Here is a 17,409-nt window from a genome sequence, read left to right as displayed (position 1 = left end):
TCTTTTTCCCCCTGTTCCTTTCTGTCCCCTTCCCTGGCCTTCCTTTTTCTCTACCTTCCTTTTCCATTTCTCCCTTCCCCCTTCCTATCTTCTTTATTCCATCCTGTCACTTATTTCCCCTTCCTTATCCTTCCCCTCTCTGCAGCACTCTTTCCTCCCCCATTCAGTCCCTTATCATCCATTTCCCTTTCCTGCAGTTCCATCACCGTGTTCTTAACGGGGTCACTATACTACCTCACAAATTTTTCGAGTGATACAAAATGAGGCGTATTTCAAAAGAGCATGCATTTATTCCTTCACAGAGACTCGACACACGCACACACGCGCACAGCCTGAGAGATGGGCGGAGACTCACACCAGAAGACGGAGGAGGACGAGGAGAGGACGGAGGGGAAGGATGTGGGAGAGAACGAGGAGACGGAGAAGAAGAGTCTGGAGAAGCTGCTGTGTGATCGTGTGTCTCCTGAAGAAGTGGTGGTGAAGAGTGGTGGAGGAGATGACTCTTCTTCCACCTCCACCTCCGACACCACCTCCACCGCCTCCCCTTTACATACGTTCAAGAAAGGTATGGGTTTTTTTTTTCTGTGTGTGTAAATGTTTAGTGAAGTGATAGTCGTATTAGCAGTAGTAGCAGTAGTAGTTGTAGTAGTAGTAGTAGTAGTAGTAGTAGTAGTAGTAGTAGTAGTAGTAGTAGTAGTAGTAGTAGTAGTAGTAGTAGTAGTAGTAGTAGTAGTAGTAGTAGTAGTAGAAGAAGTAGTAGTAGTAGTAGTAGTAGTAGTAGTAGTAGTAGTAGTAATTAAAATAGTAGCAGTAGGCTATTTCATCTTTTATTTTTTGCCCTTGAAGAAAAAAGTAGAAGATTTTGTAAAGTACACCTGTAAAGAAAGTAGTAGTAGTAGTAGTAGTAGTAGTAGTAGTAGTAGTAGTAGTAGCAAAAATTGTAGTACTAAATTTTATATCAACATTAGTAGCAGCAGTAGATGAAACACACAACACACCCCATTCAAACTAACCAGGCGAATAAGCCACGCCCCCCCCTCAAACCTGTATCCTACCCGTCGACAGGGGGCTGGGGGGTCCGTCACACCGTGGTCCTCATGTCCTGCACTGGGGTCATCCTTATTAGCATGATGCGGTACAGTCTCTCCATCGCTATCGTGTCCATGGTAGCGAAGCCCTCCCACACACACGCCGCCCCCGCCCACGCGCAGGACGGGGAGGGGAATGGTACTGTGCTAGGTGGTGGTGGTGGTGGTGGTGTCTGCCCAGCGCCCCCATCCCAAGTTCACGAGTTTAGTTCTAATGAGACGGAGGTGAGTGTTGTGGCTTTTGTTGAGATTTTGGTTTTGATTTGTTTTGTTTCTCTCTCTCTCTCTCTCTCTCTCTCTCTCTCTCTCTCTCTCTCTCTCTCTCTCTCTCTCTCTCTCTCTCTCTCTCTCTCTCTCTCTGATCATTTTGGTTGGTTTTGTTGGTTCTTCTTCTTCTTAAGTACCCGCAGCACCAAGCCTTCTTCTTGTGCTTTTGTTGAGTCATTTTAATGTTAATGAACAATCTTTAGCAGGAACGTGAAGATTACCAACGTTGTCCTCTTCCGGGATGGCTTATCCCCGTCGTGTGCCGCCCTGGCTCCATCGACCACTGGCCTTCCCTACTTCCTTCGTTTCTTCCCTCCCTCCTTCCTTCCTTCCTTCCTTCCTTCCTTCCTTCCTTCCTGTACTCCTATTTCCAGATGAGAGAGAGAGAGAGAGAGAGAGAGAGAGAGAGAGAGAGAGAGAGAGAGATGAAGTTTTGTGGGAGCTATTTTCAGGTAGATGGAAACATTTTTGTTAGCAAAATTTTGACATTTTGATTTACTGATGAAGGCGTTATTGGCGAGTCGGGGAACAGATTTGGCACGATTGTTGGCATAAATGTGAAGGCCATTATAAGCAAAAGTTCTAAGGCTGCGGCACCTTCTGTGAGCTGCCTCAATTGTTGATGGCACCCGAACAAGCGTGACTGAACCAGGGAGTTTTGCCACGAGGAGTAAAGGAATGTGTGCCTGGCTCCATCCCGACCTCACCTCCGTCACGCTCTGGGCACGCGTCTCAGGCCTGGAAGCAATGATCATCCCGCAGAGAATGAGAGACAAAATAAAACTCAGGTCATCACACTGAGCTGAAGCACAATGGCAAGAGCATTCTCATATCTTTAACTTAAATATAGTTTTAAAACACGTGGTCGTTCAGACAACTCCTTGCATAACGTTTCTTGTTCTGAGGTGCAACACGACCCCACTATCCCTGCCTAAGGTTTTTGTAAGACTATTTTCTATTTTTTCATTTGAAATATAAGATAAGAAATGTAAGCACACCCATGCATCGCAACACTCCCCACAGATGCGACACTCTTGAACAAGTTGTTCCGTAGAAGTGGCACCGTTCCATGGGACGCGTTCCTCTGCACGGTGATTGTAGTCAGCTGGCGAGCCGTTCCTCTCAGTGTGTTTGTGGTGCTTCTGGGCACTCCTCAGGCACTGTTATCACCAGTCAGCGACAGTCACTGTTCAGCGGGTGTTGAGAAATGCACCCGGAGTGTACGTCAACTGTACGTCGCTGAACATTTGAGTTTGATCACGACTCTGTGTACTCGCCCTGTGCTCCCAGAACGTCGCCATCACTCGGCTTGGCGCCTCTTTTGACACGACTTCTGCTGCGGGAGTTGGTGCCCCGATGTGTCTGTCCCTCGTAGAAATACCTTGGTTCGTATCTGGGCCAGACGTGGCTGCCGGAGTTGTGCTGGCGTTGCTGTGAGTGGCGGCTGTTGGCGTAGTTGTGTGCAGCATTCCGGCCACCGCTGTGCTGAAACGAGTCGTTGCTCCGCTGTGCCGGCCTCCCGAGGTGCCGAGGTGCGCCACGCAGCGAGTTAGAGGCGGATCTAACGGGCTGCTGGTGAGGCCTCGAGGTAAAGTTGGGAGGCTGAGTGGCTTGGAGCGGCGCGGCGTATCTGGAGTACTCCTGGCCGCGGTACAGCTCACGGTCCTTGACGGGGGCGCGGAGGTTACCAAGGTTGAAGCGCACGTGTTCTGGACAGGTGGACCGTGGCATCTTTTCTCCCTTCAGGATACCTTTAGGAGACTTCCCTCCAACAGTGGTAGTCATCGGTGTACAGGCAGCTGCTCCAACTCTTTGCTGGTGTCGTGTGTTGTGTTTGTTTACTGCGACCTTTGCTGGCCCTTGCTGTGGCTTCACTGTTCTCTCCTTTGGCTTTTGCAGCTCAGAACGGATGGTGGAGAGAGGGAAGCCATACTTGAAGTAGTCGTAGCCGCAGTACAGCTCACGATCCTTGACGAAAGTGTTCAGGTTCTGGAAGTTAAAGCGCAGACACTTACGAGCGGTGCTGGCCGTCTTTCCTTTCTTGAGGATCCCTGTGAGGTGCTGTGGCTCAGTGTTTGTGTCGTCTGTTGCTTCCTCTGTTACTGTTTGCTGAGGCTCCGGCAGCCTGTTCACTGCTTCCTTTGGTGGCTCTTCCTGTGGCTTCACTGTCCCTCCCTTTGGCTTCTGCAGCTCAGAAGGAATGCTGGAGAGAGGGAGGCCATACTTGAAGTAGTCGTGGCCACAGTACAGATCACGAATCTTGAAGAAAGTGTTCAGGTTTTGGAAGTTGAACCTGACAGTCTTCCTGACCGGGGTTTGAGATGCATCCCGCTGTTTGAAGCTGCTCTTAAGGGGCATCTTTTCCGGCGGCCCGGTGACGGCCCTGCACCTGCTGGAGGGAGCGTCCCCAGCAGGGCCTTCTCTCTTGACCATGTGCAGAGTGATTACCAGAGTTGTAACCCTCTTGCCAAGGCTCTCCATTTGTGTCCAGTCTTTTACTGCGACTGTTGTATCATCCACTGGCTTGTGGAGCCTTTCTCTCTTCACCAGGTGGATAGTGATGGTGAGAGTTTGAGCAGGAACGTGAAGATTACCAACGTTGTCCTCTTCTGGGATGGCTTATCCCCGTCGTGTGCCGCCCTGGCTCCACCGACCACTGGCGGGGACGCTCAAAGAAAAGGCTGAGAGGATAACGCCGGGGCAGAGGACGCAATACAGGTGTCTTTTCGCTGCGTCAGGAGGAAACTGAATACCGAGGTGCCTTACTCTGCTCCTCAAGTGGCTGTCGAGCAGATTATATCACCAAAGCGGGCGACCTCGTAATGAACCAATAGGCTTTCTGTTGCCTGCATTTCCATGTTTGTTTCCATCTTTGTTTCTTCTTCTTCTTCTTCTTCTTCTTCTTCTTTGTATCGCTTTTTCCTCCTCTCTCATTCATTTTTGTTACTCTCTTTTTCTTCTTAATTTTGTTTCTCTTTTTTTTCTTTCCTGTTCTTCTCCTCTTTATTTACTGTTATTCCTCTCATTCTTATTTATCACTTTATTCCCTATTATCTTGTTCTTTTTCTTCCTTTTCTTCCTCTTATGAGTGAGCACCAATCTCTACCCCCCTCTCTCTCTCTCTCTCTCTCTCTCTCTCTCTCTCTCTCTCTCTCTCTCTCTCTCTCTCCCCCAAGGGTTTCAATACCTTTCAGTCACTCGCGTGGTGTTTTCTTTTTTCTTTTGGTTCGTTTTTCATTGATTTCTTAGGCACTGTTTTTTTCTTTGGGTTTTGCTATGTACTCTTTTTATTTTATTTTCCTCCTCTGTCTCTTTTGTTTATTCCTTTTCCTCCTCCTCCTCCTCCTCCTCCTTCTTGCAATCATCATCCTTTTTCTAAGTATTCAGCTCATCTGCCTCCTCCTCCTCCTCCTCCTCCTCTCTTTCTTTCAATCATCATCCTTTTTCTAAGTATTCCGCTCATCTGGCTCCTCCTCCTCCTCCTCCTCCTCCTCCTCTCTTTCTTTCAATCATCATCCTTTTTCTAAGTATTCCGCACATCTGCCTCCTCCTCCTCCTCCTCCTCTTTCTTTCAATCATCATCCTTTTTCTAAGTATTCCGCTCATCTGCCTCCTCCTCCTCCTCCTCCTCCTCCTCCTCCTCCTCCTCTCTTTCTTTCAATCATCATCCTTTTTCTAAGTATTCCGCTCATCTGCCTCCTCCTCCTCCTCCTCCTCCTCCTCCTCTCCCTCTTCCTCATCTCTTTTTTCCTTCTCTTTCTTCTAACATCAAAAAAACATTAAAATACATCAAAAGTGTTATCCTTATTAGCTAGTACAACCGAAGAGCAATTCATTTCAGTTTTCCTTTCCTCAAACCTTTCCACAAACACCACACTGAAAACACCACCACACCACCACACCACAACACCACAACACACCACGCAGCTCCTAAAAACAGAACACACACACAAAAACAAATCGTACATCACCCTTCCAATGATCAACGCTGCCAGATTGTCGTACTAAGAACCTGTTTGCCCATTTACGACCCAAATACTGACTCCTCGACCACATTAACTCCCTTCATATATATACTTATTGTTAAAATGGTTAATTATTGCTGGTTTTTGGAAGTAGATATGGCTCAGAAACCGGTGAATACGAGACCATGGACGCACAGATACATCATAATCAACGCTGCCAGATTGTCGTACTCAGCCTCCTGTTTGCCCATTTACGACCCAAATACTGACTCCTCGACCACATTAACTCCCTTCATATATAGTTTTCGTTAAAATGGTTAATTATTGCTGTTTTTGGCGGTAGTTACGTCTCAGAAACCGGTAAATACGAGGCTCTTGAGTACAACAATCTGGCAACCGTGCGCACAGATACAACATAAATTCAACGCTGCCAGATTGTCGTACTCAGCCTCCTGTTTGCCCATTTCCGACCCAAATACTGACTCCTCGACCACATTAACTCCCATCATATATACTTATCGTTAAAATGGTTAATTATTGGTGTTTTTAACTTTTTGGCAGCAGCTATAGCTCAGAAACCGGTAAATACGAGGCTCTGAGTACGATAATCTGGCATCGATGCAGCATAAAACCTCGCCAACTTTCCCTCACCTTACAGAGCAGCGGCTTTGACTGGGATGAGAGGACACAGGGACTCCTACTGGGCGCCTTCTTCTACGGGAACATCCTCACCAATGTGCTGGGGGGACGCCTGGCGGAGAGAGTGGGGAGCAAGCCTGTGATTCTGCTCGGGCTCTTCCTCTCCTCCGTGTTCACGCTCCTCTCTCCCCTCGCCGCGCGCCTATCCACCAACGTGTTCATTGGGGTCCGTCTCGCACTCGGGATAGCACAGGTGACTGAGGAGGTTATATAGGCGTTAGTAAGTGGGTACATATAAGTGGGTATAGGTTAATTAATAAGTTAGTGGATAGTACGGAGGGAGAGCATAGGTGAGAGATTGAAGGGGCTGTGTAGGAGTTTATAAGTGGATACGTGTAAGTGGGCAGGTTAATATAAGTGAAGAGTAAGAGGGAAAGTAAGGAGGGAAAGATGTATAGAGGGAAATTAGTTACCTGGAAAGGAAGGGACAGAGGAAGAGGAGAAAGAAGGAATAAATAAATGAATGAATGAAGGAAGAAAGAATGACTAAATGGAGGAAAATAAAGGGAAAGGAGAGAGGGAGGGAAAGATGTATAGAGGGAAATTAGTTACCTGGAAAGGAAGGGACAGAGGAAGAGGAGAAAGAAGGAATAAAGGAATGAAGGAAGGAAGGAAGAAAGAATGACTAAATGGAGGAAAATAAAGGGAGAGGAGAGAGGGAGGGAAAGATGTATGGAGGGAAATTAGTTACCCGGAAAGAAAGAGACAAAGAAAGAGAAGAAAGAAGGAATAAATGAATGTTTTCCTCTGTCCCTTCCTTCCCGGCAACAGGCTACACATCCATGCTATTTTTCATTACATTTCATTCATTCTTTCCTTTTTCCTTCTTTCAATTTCTCTTCCCTCTTTATTCTTTATTTTCCTCCATTTGAGTCATTCTTCCTTCCTTCTTTTTTATTCCTCCTGTCCCTTCACTTCCCAGCTAACCAATTTCCTCCATTCTTTCTCCTCCTCTCCCTTTCCTTTATTTTTCCTCATTTAGTCTTTCTTCCTTCATTCATTCATTCTTCTTTCTTCTCTTCCTTTGTCCCTTCTTTTCCGGCTGACTAATTTCCCTCCATGCATCTTTCCCTCCCTCTCTCCTTTCCCTTTATTTTCCTCCATTTAGTCTTTCTTCCTTCATTCATTCATTATTTTATTCCTTCTTTCTTCTCTTCCTCTGTCCCTTCTTTTCCGGCTGACTAATTTCCCTCCATGCATCTTTCCCTCCCTCTCTCCTCTCCCTTTATTTTCCTCCATTTAGTCTTTCTTCCTTCATTCATTCATTATTTTATTCCTTCTTTCTTCTCTTCCTCTGTCTATTCCTTCCCGGCTAACCAATTTTCCTCCATGCATCTTTCCCTCCCTCTCTCCTCTCCCTTTATTTTCCTCCATTTAGTCTTTCTTCCTTTCTTCATTCATTCTTTTATTCCTTCTTTCTTCTCTTCCTCTGTCCCTTCTTTTCCGGTTAACTAATTTTCCTCCATGCATCTTTCCCTCCCTCTCTCCTCTCCCTTTATTTTCCTCCATTTAGTCATTCTTCCTTCATTCATTCATTCTTTTATTCCTTCTTTCTTCTCTTCCTCTGTCCCTTCCTTCCCGGCTAACTAACTTCCCTCCATGCATCTTTCCCTCCCTCTCTCCTCTCCCTTTATTTTCCTCCATTTAGTCATTCTTCCTTCCTTCTTTCATTCCTTCTTTCTTCTCTTCCTTTCTCCCTTCCTCTCCGGCTAAATAATTTCCTGTTATTCCCTCCCTTGATGTCTTTTTCCCTCGTCCTGTGCAGGGAATCGTGATGCCGGCCGTCAGTCGCTTCATGGTGGTGTGGGTCCCGCCATACAAGCGCAGCAAATACCAGACCTTCGTGTTCATAGGTGAGTGTGTGTGTGTGTGTGTGTGTGTGTGTGTGTGTGTAGGGGTCAGGGATGCTCTATTCCTACGACCTTATAGTGTTGAATCGCGGACTTGAATCTGTAATGGGCGAAGCTACATGAGGATAAGGGTTTTGTTTATACTAATAAGCGATGATACAGGGCTTGAGGAATGAACAAAAAATAAGAAAAAAGAAAAATAAGAAGTTGTTTTTACTAATAAGCGATGATACAGGGCTTGAGGAATGAACAAAAAATAAGAAAAGGAAAATAATAAGTTGTTTATACTAATAAGCGATGATACAGGGATTGAGGGATGAACAAAAAATAAGAAAAGGAAAATAATAAGTTGTTTAGACTAATAAGCGATGATACAGGGATTGAGGGATGAACAAAAAATAAGAAAAGGAAAATAATAAGTTGTTTAGACTAATAAGCGATGATACAGGGATTGAGAAATGAACAAAAAATAAGAAAAAAGAAAAATAAGAAGTTGGAGATCATGTCAAACTACAGTCAGACACAAATTTGAAGTCAGTTTAGGTGGGGCCCGCTGCTACACCCCCCCCCCTCCCCCCCACCCCCCCACAATACATCACTCTCCCTCATATGTCATCTGCGTGCTATTTGAGATTGTGTATCTGACATTCTGTATACATTAAATAATAACTGACGGCGCTATGGCCAGGAAACTCCCCGCCCAGGCCCCGCCCTGACTGAGCGTATCTGAGCCGGACCACAGAAAAGTCTAGGGTTCGAACGCAAGACATTTCAATGATTTCACCTTTGGCTTCACCTCTGCCGCCACTTTCTAGGGCCACTTTCACAGTCACTTTGTTTGTTTTGATCGTTACCAATGGCGGCGATCGACGCTATAGCTTTCCACGTGAAACTGGCCTATGGGGTAGTGGTGGTGGCTGCAGAGGAAGCAAGAGGTGTTGAGAGTGTGCGGTTAGGTGCGTGGCTAGGCTAACCCCGCAGCCGCCACTACCTCATCGGCCAGTTTTACGTGGAAATACTATAGCGGCGATAACAGCCATTGGTAACGATTAAAACAAATAAAATGACTGAGAACGCGGCCCCTAGACAGCAGAGAGTATCAAACGGAAAAATAGGAAGTTGAAGACCTCACAAAATTAGGTAAATCGACGGTTGGAGTTTCCCTTTCCTTTACCGTCCCTTTCCTAGGCAGCGAGATGGGCGTCGTGGGCTCCCTGTCGCTGGGCGGGTGGCTGTGCTCTCAGTCCTTCCTGGGGGGCTGGCCGGCCGTGTTCTACGTCTGTGGCGTTGCCGGCATCCTGTGGTGCCTCGCGTGGATCCTGGCCATCCACGAGAACCCCGAGCGCCACACGAGGATCACCTCCGAGGAGAAGAAGTACCTCATGGCCCACTGCGTTGTGCGCAAGGACAAGGTGAACCGCTGGCAAACTAGCGTGGCGAACAAACCCCTCCCCCTTTCCTTATAGTGGCGAATAAGCCCCTCCCCCTTTCCTTATAGTGGCGGATAAGCTCCTCCCCGTCTCCCCATTCATTCACATGTTTTGAGGAGAAGAAATACAGAGAAAAATACATCATGACTGCATGTGAAGCGCCTGAAAAAGGTGAATTAGCAACCCTTCCCCTCCCCTCCTCCCTTAAGTCCCTATGCTTGGAGGAGAAAAAATACCAAGATAATAGCTATACCTGCGGACTATTGAAACGTTAGGGAAGGGTGAATATGAGACTACAATCTCCTTAAAACTAAAGTGGCTTCCTTATTCTGTGTATAATCTTTGGTCAGTTTCAGCTGCCCACTACTCCCTCCTCCTCCACCCACAACCCTCACCTCATTCTCAGCCTCATCATCATCATCATCATCATCACCATCATCATCACCATCATCACCATCACCATCACCATCACCCTAACCAGCAGCGTACCCCGTCAGACAGGTGTTCCTCCTCCTCCTCTTCACTCTCGTTCTCTCCCTCATCTTCTCCTCCTCCTCCGCCGCCCACAATCACCTCCTTTACCTCCTCATTCTCATCCTCATCTTCCTTATCATCATTACTCTCCACCTCCTCCTCCTCCTCCTGCTCTTGCTCCTCATCACCATCATCACCATCACCTTGACCAGCGGCGTCCCTCGGCAGATGGCATTACCGTGGGGCCAACTCGCGCGGTGTCTCCCCTTCTGGGCCATCACCGTCATGCACATCGGCAACAACTGGGGGTACTACACCTTCGTCACCGAGCTGCCCGCCTACCTCTCCAACATGCAGCACTTCTCCATCAAGAGTGTGAGTAGTGTGGGGCGGAATTACAGTGTGTTAGTGTGTTGATGTAGGTAAAAGATGGGGCTGGAGTTACCACAGTTTAGCTTCCCCAGATATCCCCAGGTACGAAAGGGAGGATGAACAACTGGGTGAGATGCCGGGATCAGAACCTGGACCCGTGGAGTTGTAGCCGGCACGCTAACCACTAGCCCACGGAGATGTAGACTGTAGAGGGTTTTTTTGGGGGGGGCCATACTAACCTGTCTTGTTGTGGTGATTATGTTTACGAGTCCTTGTGTTTGGGTTTCTTTTCTTATTTCTTTTCTTTTTTTTACAACTTATATCGTTCGTGTTGTTTTGTTGTTGTTGTTGTTGTTGTTGTTGATGTTGATGTTGCTCCGTGGTGTTCGTTTTCTTTTTCTTTTCTATTTCTATTTCTATTTCTTTTTCTGTTTCTATTTCTTTCTTCTTCTTCTTCTTCTTCTTCTTCTCCTCCTCTTTTGATATTCCTTATTTATCTTTTTTTCTGCTGAACGGCGTCTATAATGTCACCTCTTCATCATTAAAATCATCCTCTCCTCCTTCTCCTCCTCTTGACCTTACTCATTTTGCTTTTATTTTCCCCTTCGCAGAACGGCATGATGTCCGCTCTCCCGTACCTGATCAAATGCTGCTACTCTCTGTCCTTCTGTCTGCTGATGGATAGAGCCACGTCCAGGGGCAAGCTGTCTGTGCTGAGTGTCAGGAGGCTATCGTCGATGTTGGGTGAGTAGATTCTTCTGTCTGTCTGTCTGTATCTCCGACGCCCTCCTTGTATATCTGTATGCGTCTCCTACTTTCCCTGTTTCGGCACTCACAGCATATTCAATCTTTTATTCCAAAATGCCTCGAAAGCCTTGTTAAATATGTGTTTCTTTATGTTCACGGTACAGAAGAAGCGTCACACTACCACCAGGGTCATTAAAATACCCCTGGAAATGCCCAAAACGCCTCGAAACCCTTGGCAAATATGTGTGCTTGGGCGCCGGAAGGGTTGAGAGTACGGATTTGTCCCCTTTTCCATATCTCACTTTTCATTTCCTTCCTCACACCAGACACATCCTCCTCACACTCACCCTCCTCTCCACCTCTCCACAGCCACGTACATCCCCGCGGTGGCCCTGGTGGGGATGTGCTTCGTGGGGTGCAACAGCGTGGCGGCCGTGGCGGTGGTATCGGCAGCCATCAGCGTCACTGGGTCGTCGTACTGCGGGTTGTTCTGCTCCCACCAGGACATCTCGCCGCACTTCTCCGGCACCCTCTACGGCATCACCAACACCGCGGGCAACATTATGGGCTTCCTGGCGCCGGCAGTCATCGGCCTCATCACCTACAACAATGTGAGTGCACTTAAGTAGTACCCCATAAAACGTTAGGTTGGAGTGCCTTATAAAACGTTAGAGCGAATTCCTTATAAAACGTTAGAACTGAATACAATGTGGGTTTAATATCTTATAAAACGTTAAATTTGAATACGTTTTAAATCGTTTGGTTGGAGTGCCTTATAAAACGTTTGATCGAAGGCCTTATAAAACGTTAGAACTGAATACAATGTGGGTTTAATATCTTATAAAACGTTAGATCGAAGGCCTTATAAAACGTTAGAACTGAATACAATGTGGGTTTAATATCTTATAAAACGTTAGATCGAAGGCCTTATAAAACGTTTGAACTGAATACAATGTGGGTTTAATATCTTATAAAACGTTAGATCGAAGGCCTTATAAAACGTTAGAACTGAATACAATGTGGGTTTAATATCTTATAAAACGTTAGATCGAAGGCCTTATAAAACGTTTGAACTGAATACAATGTGGGTTTAATATCTTATAAAACGTTAGATCGAAGGCCTTATAAAACGTTTGAACTGAATACAATGTGGGTTTAATATCTTATAAAACGTTAGATCGAAGGCCTTATAAAACGTTAGAAATGAATACAATGCGGGTTTAATATCTTATAAAACGTTAGACTTGACTACCTTTTAAATCGTTAGCTTGGAGTGCCTTATAAAACGTTAGATCGAATGCCTTGAATACAATGTGAGTTTAATATCTTATAAAACGTTAGATTTGAATACCTTTTAAATTGTTAGATTGGAATGCCTTATGAAACGTTAGATTTGAATCCCTTGTAACAATAGGAGTTTAGGACCTTACACAACGTTGATTTGAATAACTTATAAAAATATGAAGTTAACACCTTATAAAACGTGGTGCAGTGGTTAGCACACTCGGCTCACAACCAAGAGAGCCCGGGTTCGATTCCCGGTGGGAGTGGAAAAATTTGGGCGGCTTTTCCGATACCCTACGCCCCTGTCCACCCGGCAGTGAGTCTCCTCTAATTCCTTCCTCTTCTGTTTCTCTCCTGCATATGACCACAGATATTGCGCCGACTAAACGAAACTTTCCAACTTTTTTTTTCTCTCCAGCATATGACCACAGATGTTGCGCCGACTAAACGAAACTTTCCAACTTTTTTTTTCTCTCCGGCATATGACCACAGATGTTGCGCCGACTAAACGAAACTTTCCAACTTTCTCTCTTCTCTCACCAATCATTTATCACGGCTGGGTTACTTTTTTCCTTTTGTACTTTTCTTTTTCATCCACCCTTCCTCACGCCATGTTCCTCTTCTCTTCCACAGCAAACCGTGCAGGCGTGGAACACAGTCTTCCTCGTGACGGCCCTGCTCTACGTCGTGGCCGGCACCTTCTACATCACCTGCATCTCGGACCAGGTGCAGGCGTTCGATACCCCCGCGCAGACCAACCAGGTGGAGGAGGGACTCGTGAAGAAGGGAGAGGAGGCGAAGGGGGAGATATTGAAGACTCAGTCGCTCTCCCCATCTCCCGACGTCGGTGGCACAAAGTATACAGAGAAGATAGATAGGAACGAGAAGGAAATGGAGATATAAGTGACCGTAGAATGAGGATGAAGGAGAGGAAGGAAGAGATGGGAAAGGAGGAGAGGGAAGGAAAATGAAGGAAATCAGAGGAGTCCTATTTCTTTCCCCATCACCCGAAGTAATATAGAGAAGATAAATGAGAACAAGAAGGAACTAGAGATTAAGAAGAAAGGGTCGTGGAAGAGGAAGGAAGAAGTGGGAAAAGAAGAGACGGGAAAGGAAGAGAAGGGAAAGGAAGGCAAACACACAGAGGATGAAGGAGATAAATGGGAATAGGAGGGAAGTGGATATATGAGAATGGATCGTGGAAGGAAAGGAAGAGAGGGAAAGGAAGAGAAAGAAAAGGAGGAAAACACAAAACAGTTCCTTCTTCCATCTTCTAACGCCAAGGAAAAGTATACATAGGAGATAAATGAAGGAAGTGGATATATTAGAAGGTCGCAAAAGGAGAAGGAAGAGAATGAGAACAAGAGGAAGAGAAGGAAAATGAAGAAAACTCACAAACCAGTAACTTCTTCAATTTCCCAACACCAATAAAAAGTAGAGAAGATAAATGAGAACATGAAGAAGCGGAGATAAAAGAGGAAGAGAGAAGAAAGGAGAAAGAAGAGAGAAAAGGAGAAAAAACACAAAAGCCAATACACTTTTTCTTCCATTTCCTAACACGAGCAAAAAGTAAACAGAACATATAATAAAGAAAAACAAAAGAAGTAAGTGAAGATATTAGATACTGACTCATTATTTTGATATTAACAGATACGGAGGAATCATTATTTTTTACATTCCCAGTACAATAGAATATCTATTATAAGGGAAATTCAAGGTATGTGTAGCCTATCCTTTGTTAAGTATAGTAGGTAGTAGTAGTAGTAGTAGTAGCAGCAGGCTAGTAGTAGTAGTAGGCTATAACATTTTTCGTATTGTAAATCTTATAATACTGTTTTCTGTGTACCACTAAGAGAGAGAGAGAGAGAGAGAGAGAGAGAGAAACCACATCGATCTCAGCGCAAAAATAAAAAAAAAATGGAAAGCGATAAATCCCAGAATGCGGAATTATATTGAAGTTTGGTCGTAAGCTTTTAATAGTTTCTCACATCTGCCTGAGAAGATAATTAAACGTGTGTGTGTGTGTGTGTGTGTGTGTGTGTGTGGAGTGAGGAGTAATAGCAATGAGACGACGATTGAGTATTTCTGCTTTTCTTTTTTTTGTTGTTCTCTAAGTCATAAGCGGATGAATAACACAAGAAAAATGAGAAAGAGGTGGAACGGAGAAGGGAGAATGCTATTTGGACTATGATCTTTATTAGTATTATTATGTTTTCTAATCTTAAGACATTGTTTTAATTCATATTCGTCCTTGTATCGTATTCGAGTTTCATAAAAGACTCTGGACTTGTTTTCTCTTCCTCTTTTGTAACCCATAATCATCTTTGTAACATATCTGAGTTTCATAAAAGACTCTGGACTTGTTTTCTCTTCCTCTTTTGTAACCCATAATCATCTTTGTATTTCTCTATCTGAGTTTCATAAAGACTCTGGACTTGTTTTCTCTTTCTCTTTGTAACCCATAATCATCTTTTGTAACACATCTGAGTTTCTTAAAGACTCTGGAGTTGTTTTCTCTTTCTCTTTTGTAATCCATTATTTTCTTTGTAACGTATATGAATTTCTTAAAAGACTGTGGACTTGTTTTTCTCTTCCTCTTTACTAGCCCATAATCATCTTTGTAACGTGTCTGAATTTCTTAAAGACTCTGGACTTGTTTTCTCTTTCTCTTTTGCTAATCCATTATTTTCTTTGTAACACATCTGAATTTCTTAAAAAGACTGTGGACTTGTTTTTCTTCTTTTGTAACCATAATCATCTTTGTAACATATCTGAGTTTCATAAAAGACTGTGAACTTGTTTTCTCTTTCTCTTTTGTAACCCATAATCATCTTTGTAACATATCTGAGTTTCATAAAAGACTGTGAACTTGTTTTCTCTTTCTCTTTTGTAACCCATAATCATCTTTGTAACACATATGAATTTCTTAAAAGACTCTGGACTTGTTTTCTCTCTTTTTGTAACCCATAATCATCTTTGTAACATATCTGAGTTTCATAAAAGACTGTGAACTTGTTTTCTCTTTCTCTTTTGTAACCCATAATCATCTTTGTAACACATATGAATTTCTTAAAAGACTCTGGACTTGTTTTTCTCTTTCTCTTTTGTAACCCATAATCATCTTTGTAACACATATGAATTTCTTAAAAGACTCTGGACTTGTTTTTCTCTTTCTCTTTTGTAACCCATAATCATCTTTGTAACGTATCTGAGTTTCATAAAAGACTCTGGACTTGTTTTTCTCTTTCTCTTTTGTAACCCATAATCATCTTTGTAACACATATGAATTTCTTAAAAGACTCTGGACTTGTTTTTCTCTTTCTCTTTTGTAACCCATAATCATCTTTGTAACACATATGAATTTCTTAAAAGACTCTGGACTTGTTTTTCTCTTTCTCTTTTGTAACCCATAATCATCTTTGTAACGTATCTGAGTTTCATAAAAGACTCTGGACTTGTTTTCTCTTTCTCTTTTGTAACCCATAATCATCTTTGTAACATATCTGAGTTTCATAAAAGACTGTGAACTTGTTTTCTCTTTCTCTTTTGTAACCCATAATCATCTTTGTAACATATCTGAGTTTCATAAAAGACTGTGGACTTGTTTTCTCTTTCTCTTTTGTAACCCATAATTGTCTTTGTAACATATCTGAGTTTCATAAAAGACTGTGGACTTGTTTTCTCTTTCTCTTTTGTAACCCATAATTGTCTTTGTAACATATCTGAGTTTCATAAAAGACTGTGGACTTGTTTTCTCTTTCTCTTTTGTAACCCATAATTGTCTTTGTAACGTATCTGAGTTTCATAAAAGACTCTGGACTTGTTTTCTCTTTCTCTTTTGTAACCCATAATTGTCTTTGTAACGTATCTGAGTTTCATAAAAGACTGTGGACTTGTTTTTCTCTTTCTCTTTTGTAACCCATAATCATCTTTGTAACGTATCTGAGTTTCATAAAAGACTCTGGACTTGTTTTCTCTTCCTCTTTTGTAACCCATAATCGTCTTTGTAACATATCCGAGTTTCATAAAAGACTCTGGACTTGTTTTCTCTTCCTCTTTTCTAACCCATAATCGTCTTTGTAACGTATCTGAGTTTCATAAAAGACTCTGGACTTGTTTTCTCTTTCTCTTTTGTAACCCATAATTGTCTTTGTAACGTATCAGAGTTTCATAAAAGACTCTGGACTTGTTTTTCTCTTCCTCTTTTGTAACCCATAATCATCTTTGTAACGTATCTGAGTTTCATAAAAGACTCTGGACTTGTTTTATCTTCCTCTTTACTAGCCTATAATCATCTTTGTAACGTATCTGAGTTTCATAAAAGACTCTAGACTTGTTTTCTCTTTCTCTTTTGTAACCCATAATCATCTTTGTAACGTGTCTGAGTTTCATAAAAGACAGTGGAGTTGTTTTTTCTCTCTTTGTTAATCCATTATTTTCTTTGTAACACATCTGAATTTCTTAAAAGACTGTGGACTTGTTTTCTCTTCCTCTTTACTTGCCCATATCATCTTTGTAACATATTTGAGTTTCATAAAAGACTTTGTGGACTTGTTTTCTTCTCTCTTTCCCAACCATAATTGTCTTCTGTAACCCCACATATCCGGTTTTCATAAAGACTGTGGTTGTTTTTCTTTCTCTTTTGTAACCCATAATCATCTTGGTAACATATCTGCGTTTTATAAGAGTCAGTGGGTTGTTTTCTCTCTCTCTTTCCTAACCCATAATCGTCTTTGTAACATATATATCTGAATTTCATAAAAGAGCGGGGTTGTTTTTCTTTCATCCATAACCGTTTCTTTCGTCTTGTATCGTATCCGAGTTCCATAAAAGACTGTGGATTTGATTTTCCTCTCTTTTCTAACCCAGGTGTCCTTGTAACATATCTAAATTTCATGAACAGAGAGTGGAATTGTTTTTGCTCTCTCTTTGCTAACCCATTATCGTCCTTGTAACATATCTGAATTTTATAAAAGAGAGGGGAAGTTAATTGTTTTCCTTTCATCCATAACTGTTTCTTTAGCGTATCAAAATTCCATAAAAAAAATGTACTTGTGTTTTCTTTGATCCATAGTTGTCTTTGTAGCGTAAATCGGGATTCCATAAGAAGGAGACATGACCCTTTATGTTCGTTTGCTTTGTTTCTGTTTTGTTTTACATGCTTATCGTGTGAGGTGAAAGATATAAGCTAGAGGAAAGAATAGAACTTCCACTCTACAAAATGGCCCCAAAA

General features: G+C 43.2%; 1 protein-coding gene across 1 annotated transcript; it reads left to right on the top strand.

Annotated features, from left to right (window-relative positions):
- The first annotated feature begins 307 nt into the window (after positions 1-307).
- On the top strand, positions 308-14,468 carry LOC126981822 (putative inorganic phosphate cotransporter). Its single transcript, XM_050833393.1, has 9 exons — positions 308-565; positions 1,066-1,313; positions 5,979-6,212; positions 7,785-7,872; positions 9,058-9,281; positions 10,002-10,148; positions 10,757-10,889; positions 11,262-11,503; positions 12,810-14,468. Exons 1-9 carry the CDS (start codon positions 340-342, stop codon positions 13,077-13,079), a joined length of 1,812 nt encoding a protein of 603 aa, XP_050689350.1. The 5' UTR covers positions 308-339; the 3' UTR covers positions 13,080-14,468.
- The last annotated feature ends 2,941 nt before the right edge of the window (positions 14,469-17,409 follow it).

Source organism: Eriocheir sinensis, chromosome 49 (assembly GCF_024679095.1).
Source record: "Eriocheir sinensis breed Jianghai 21 chromosome 49, ASM2467909v1, whole genome shotgun sequence".
Classification (NCBI taxonomy): domain Eukaryota; kingdom Metazoa; phylum Arthropoda; class Malacostraca; order Decapoda; family Varunidae; genus Eriocheir; species Eriocheir sinensis.
The sequence above is the reverse complement of the archived record's forward strand: the minus strand, read 5'-3'. Positions and strand labels throughout refer to the sequence as shown.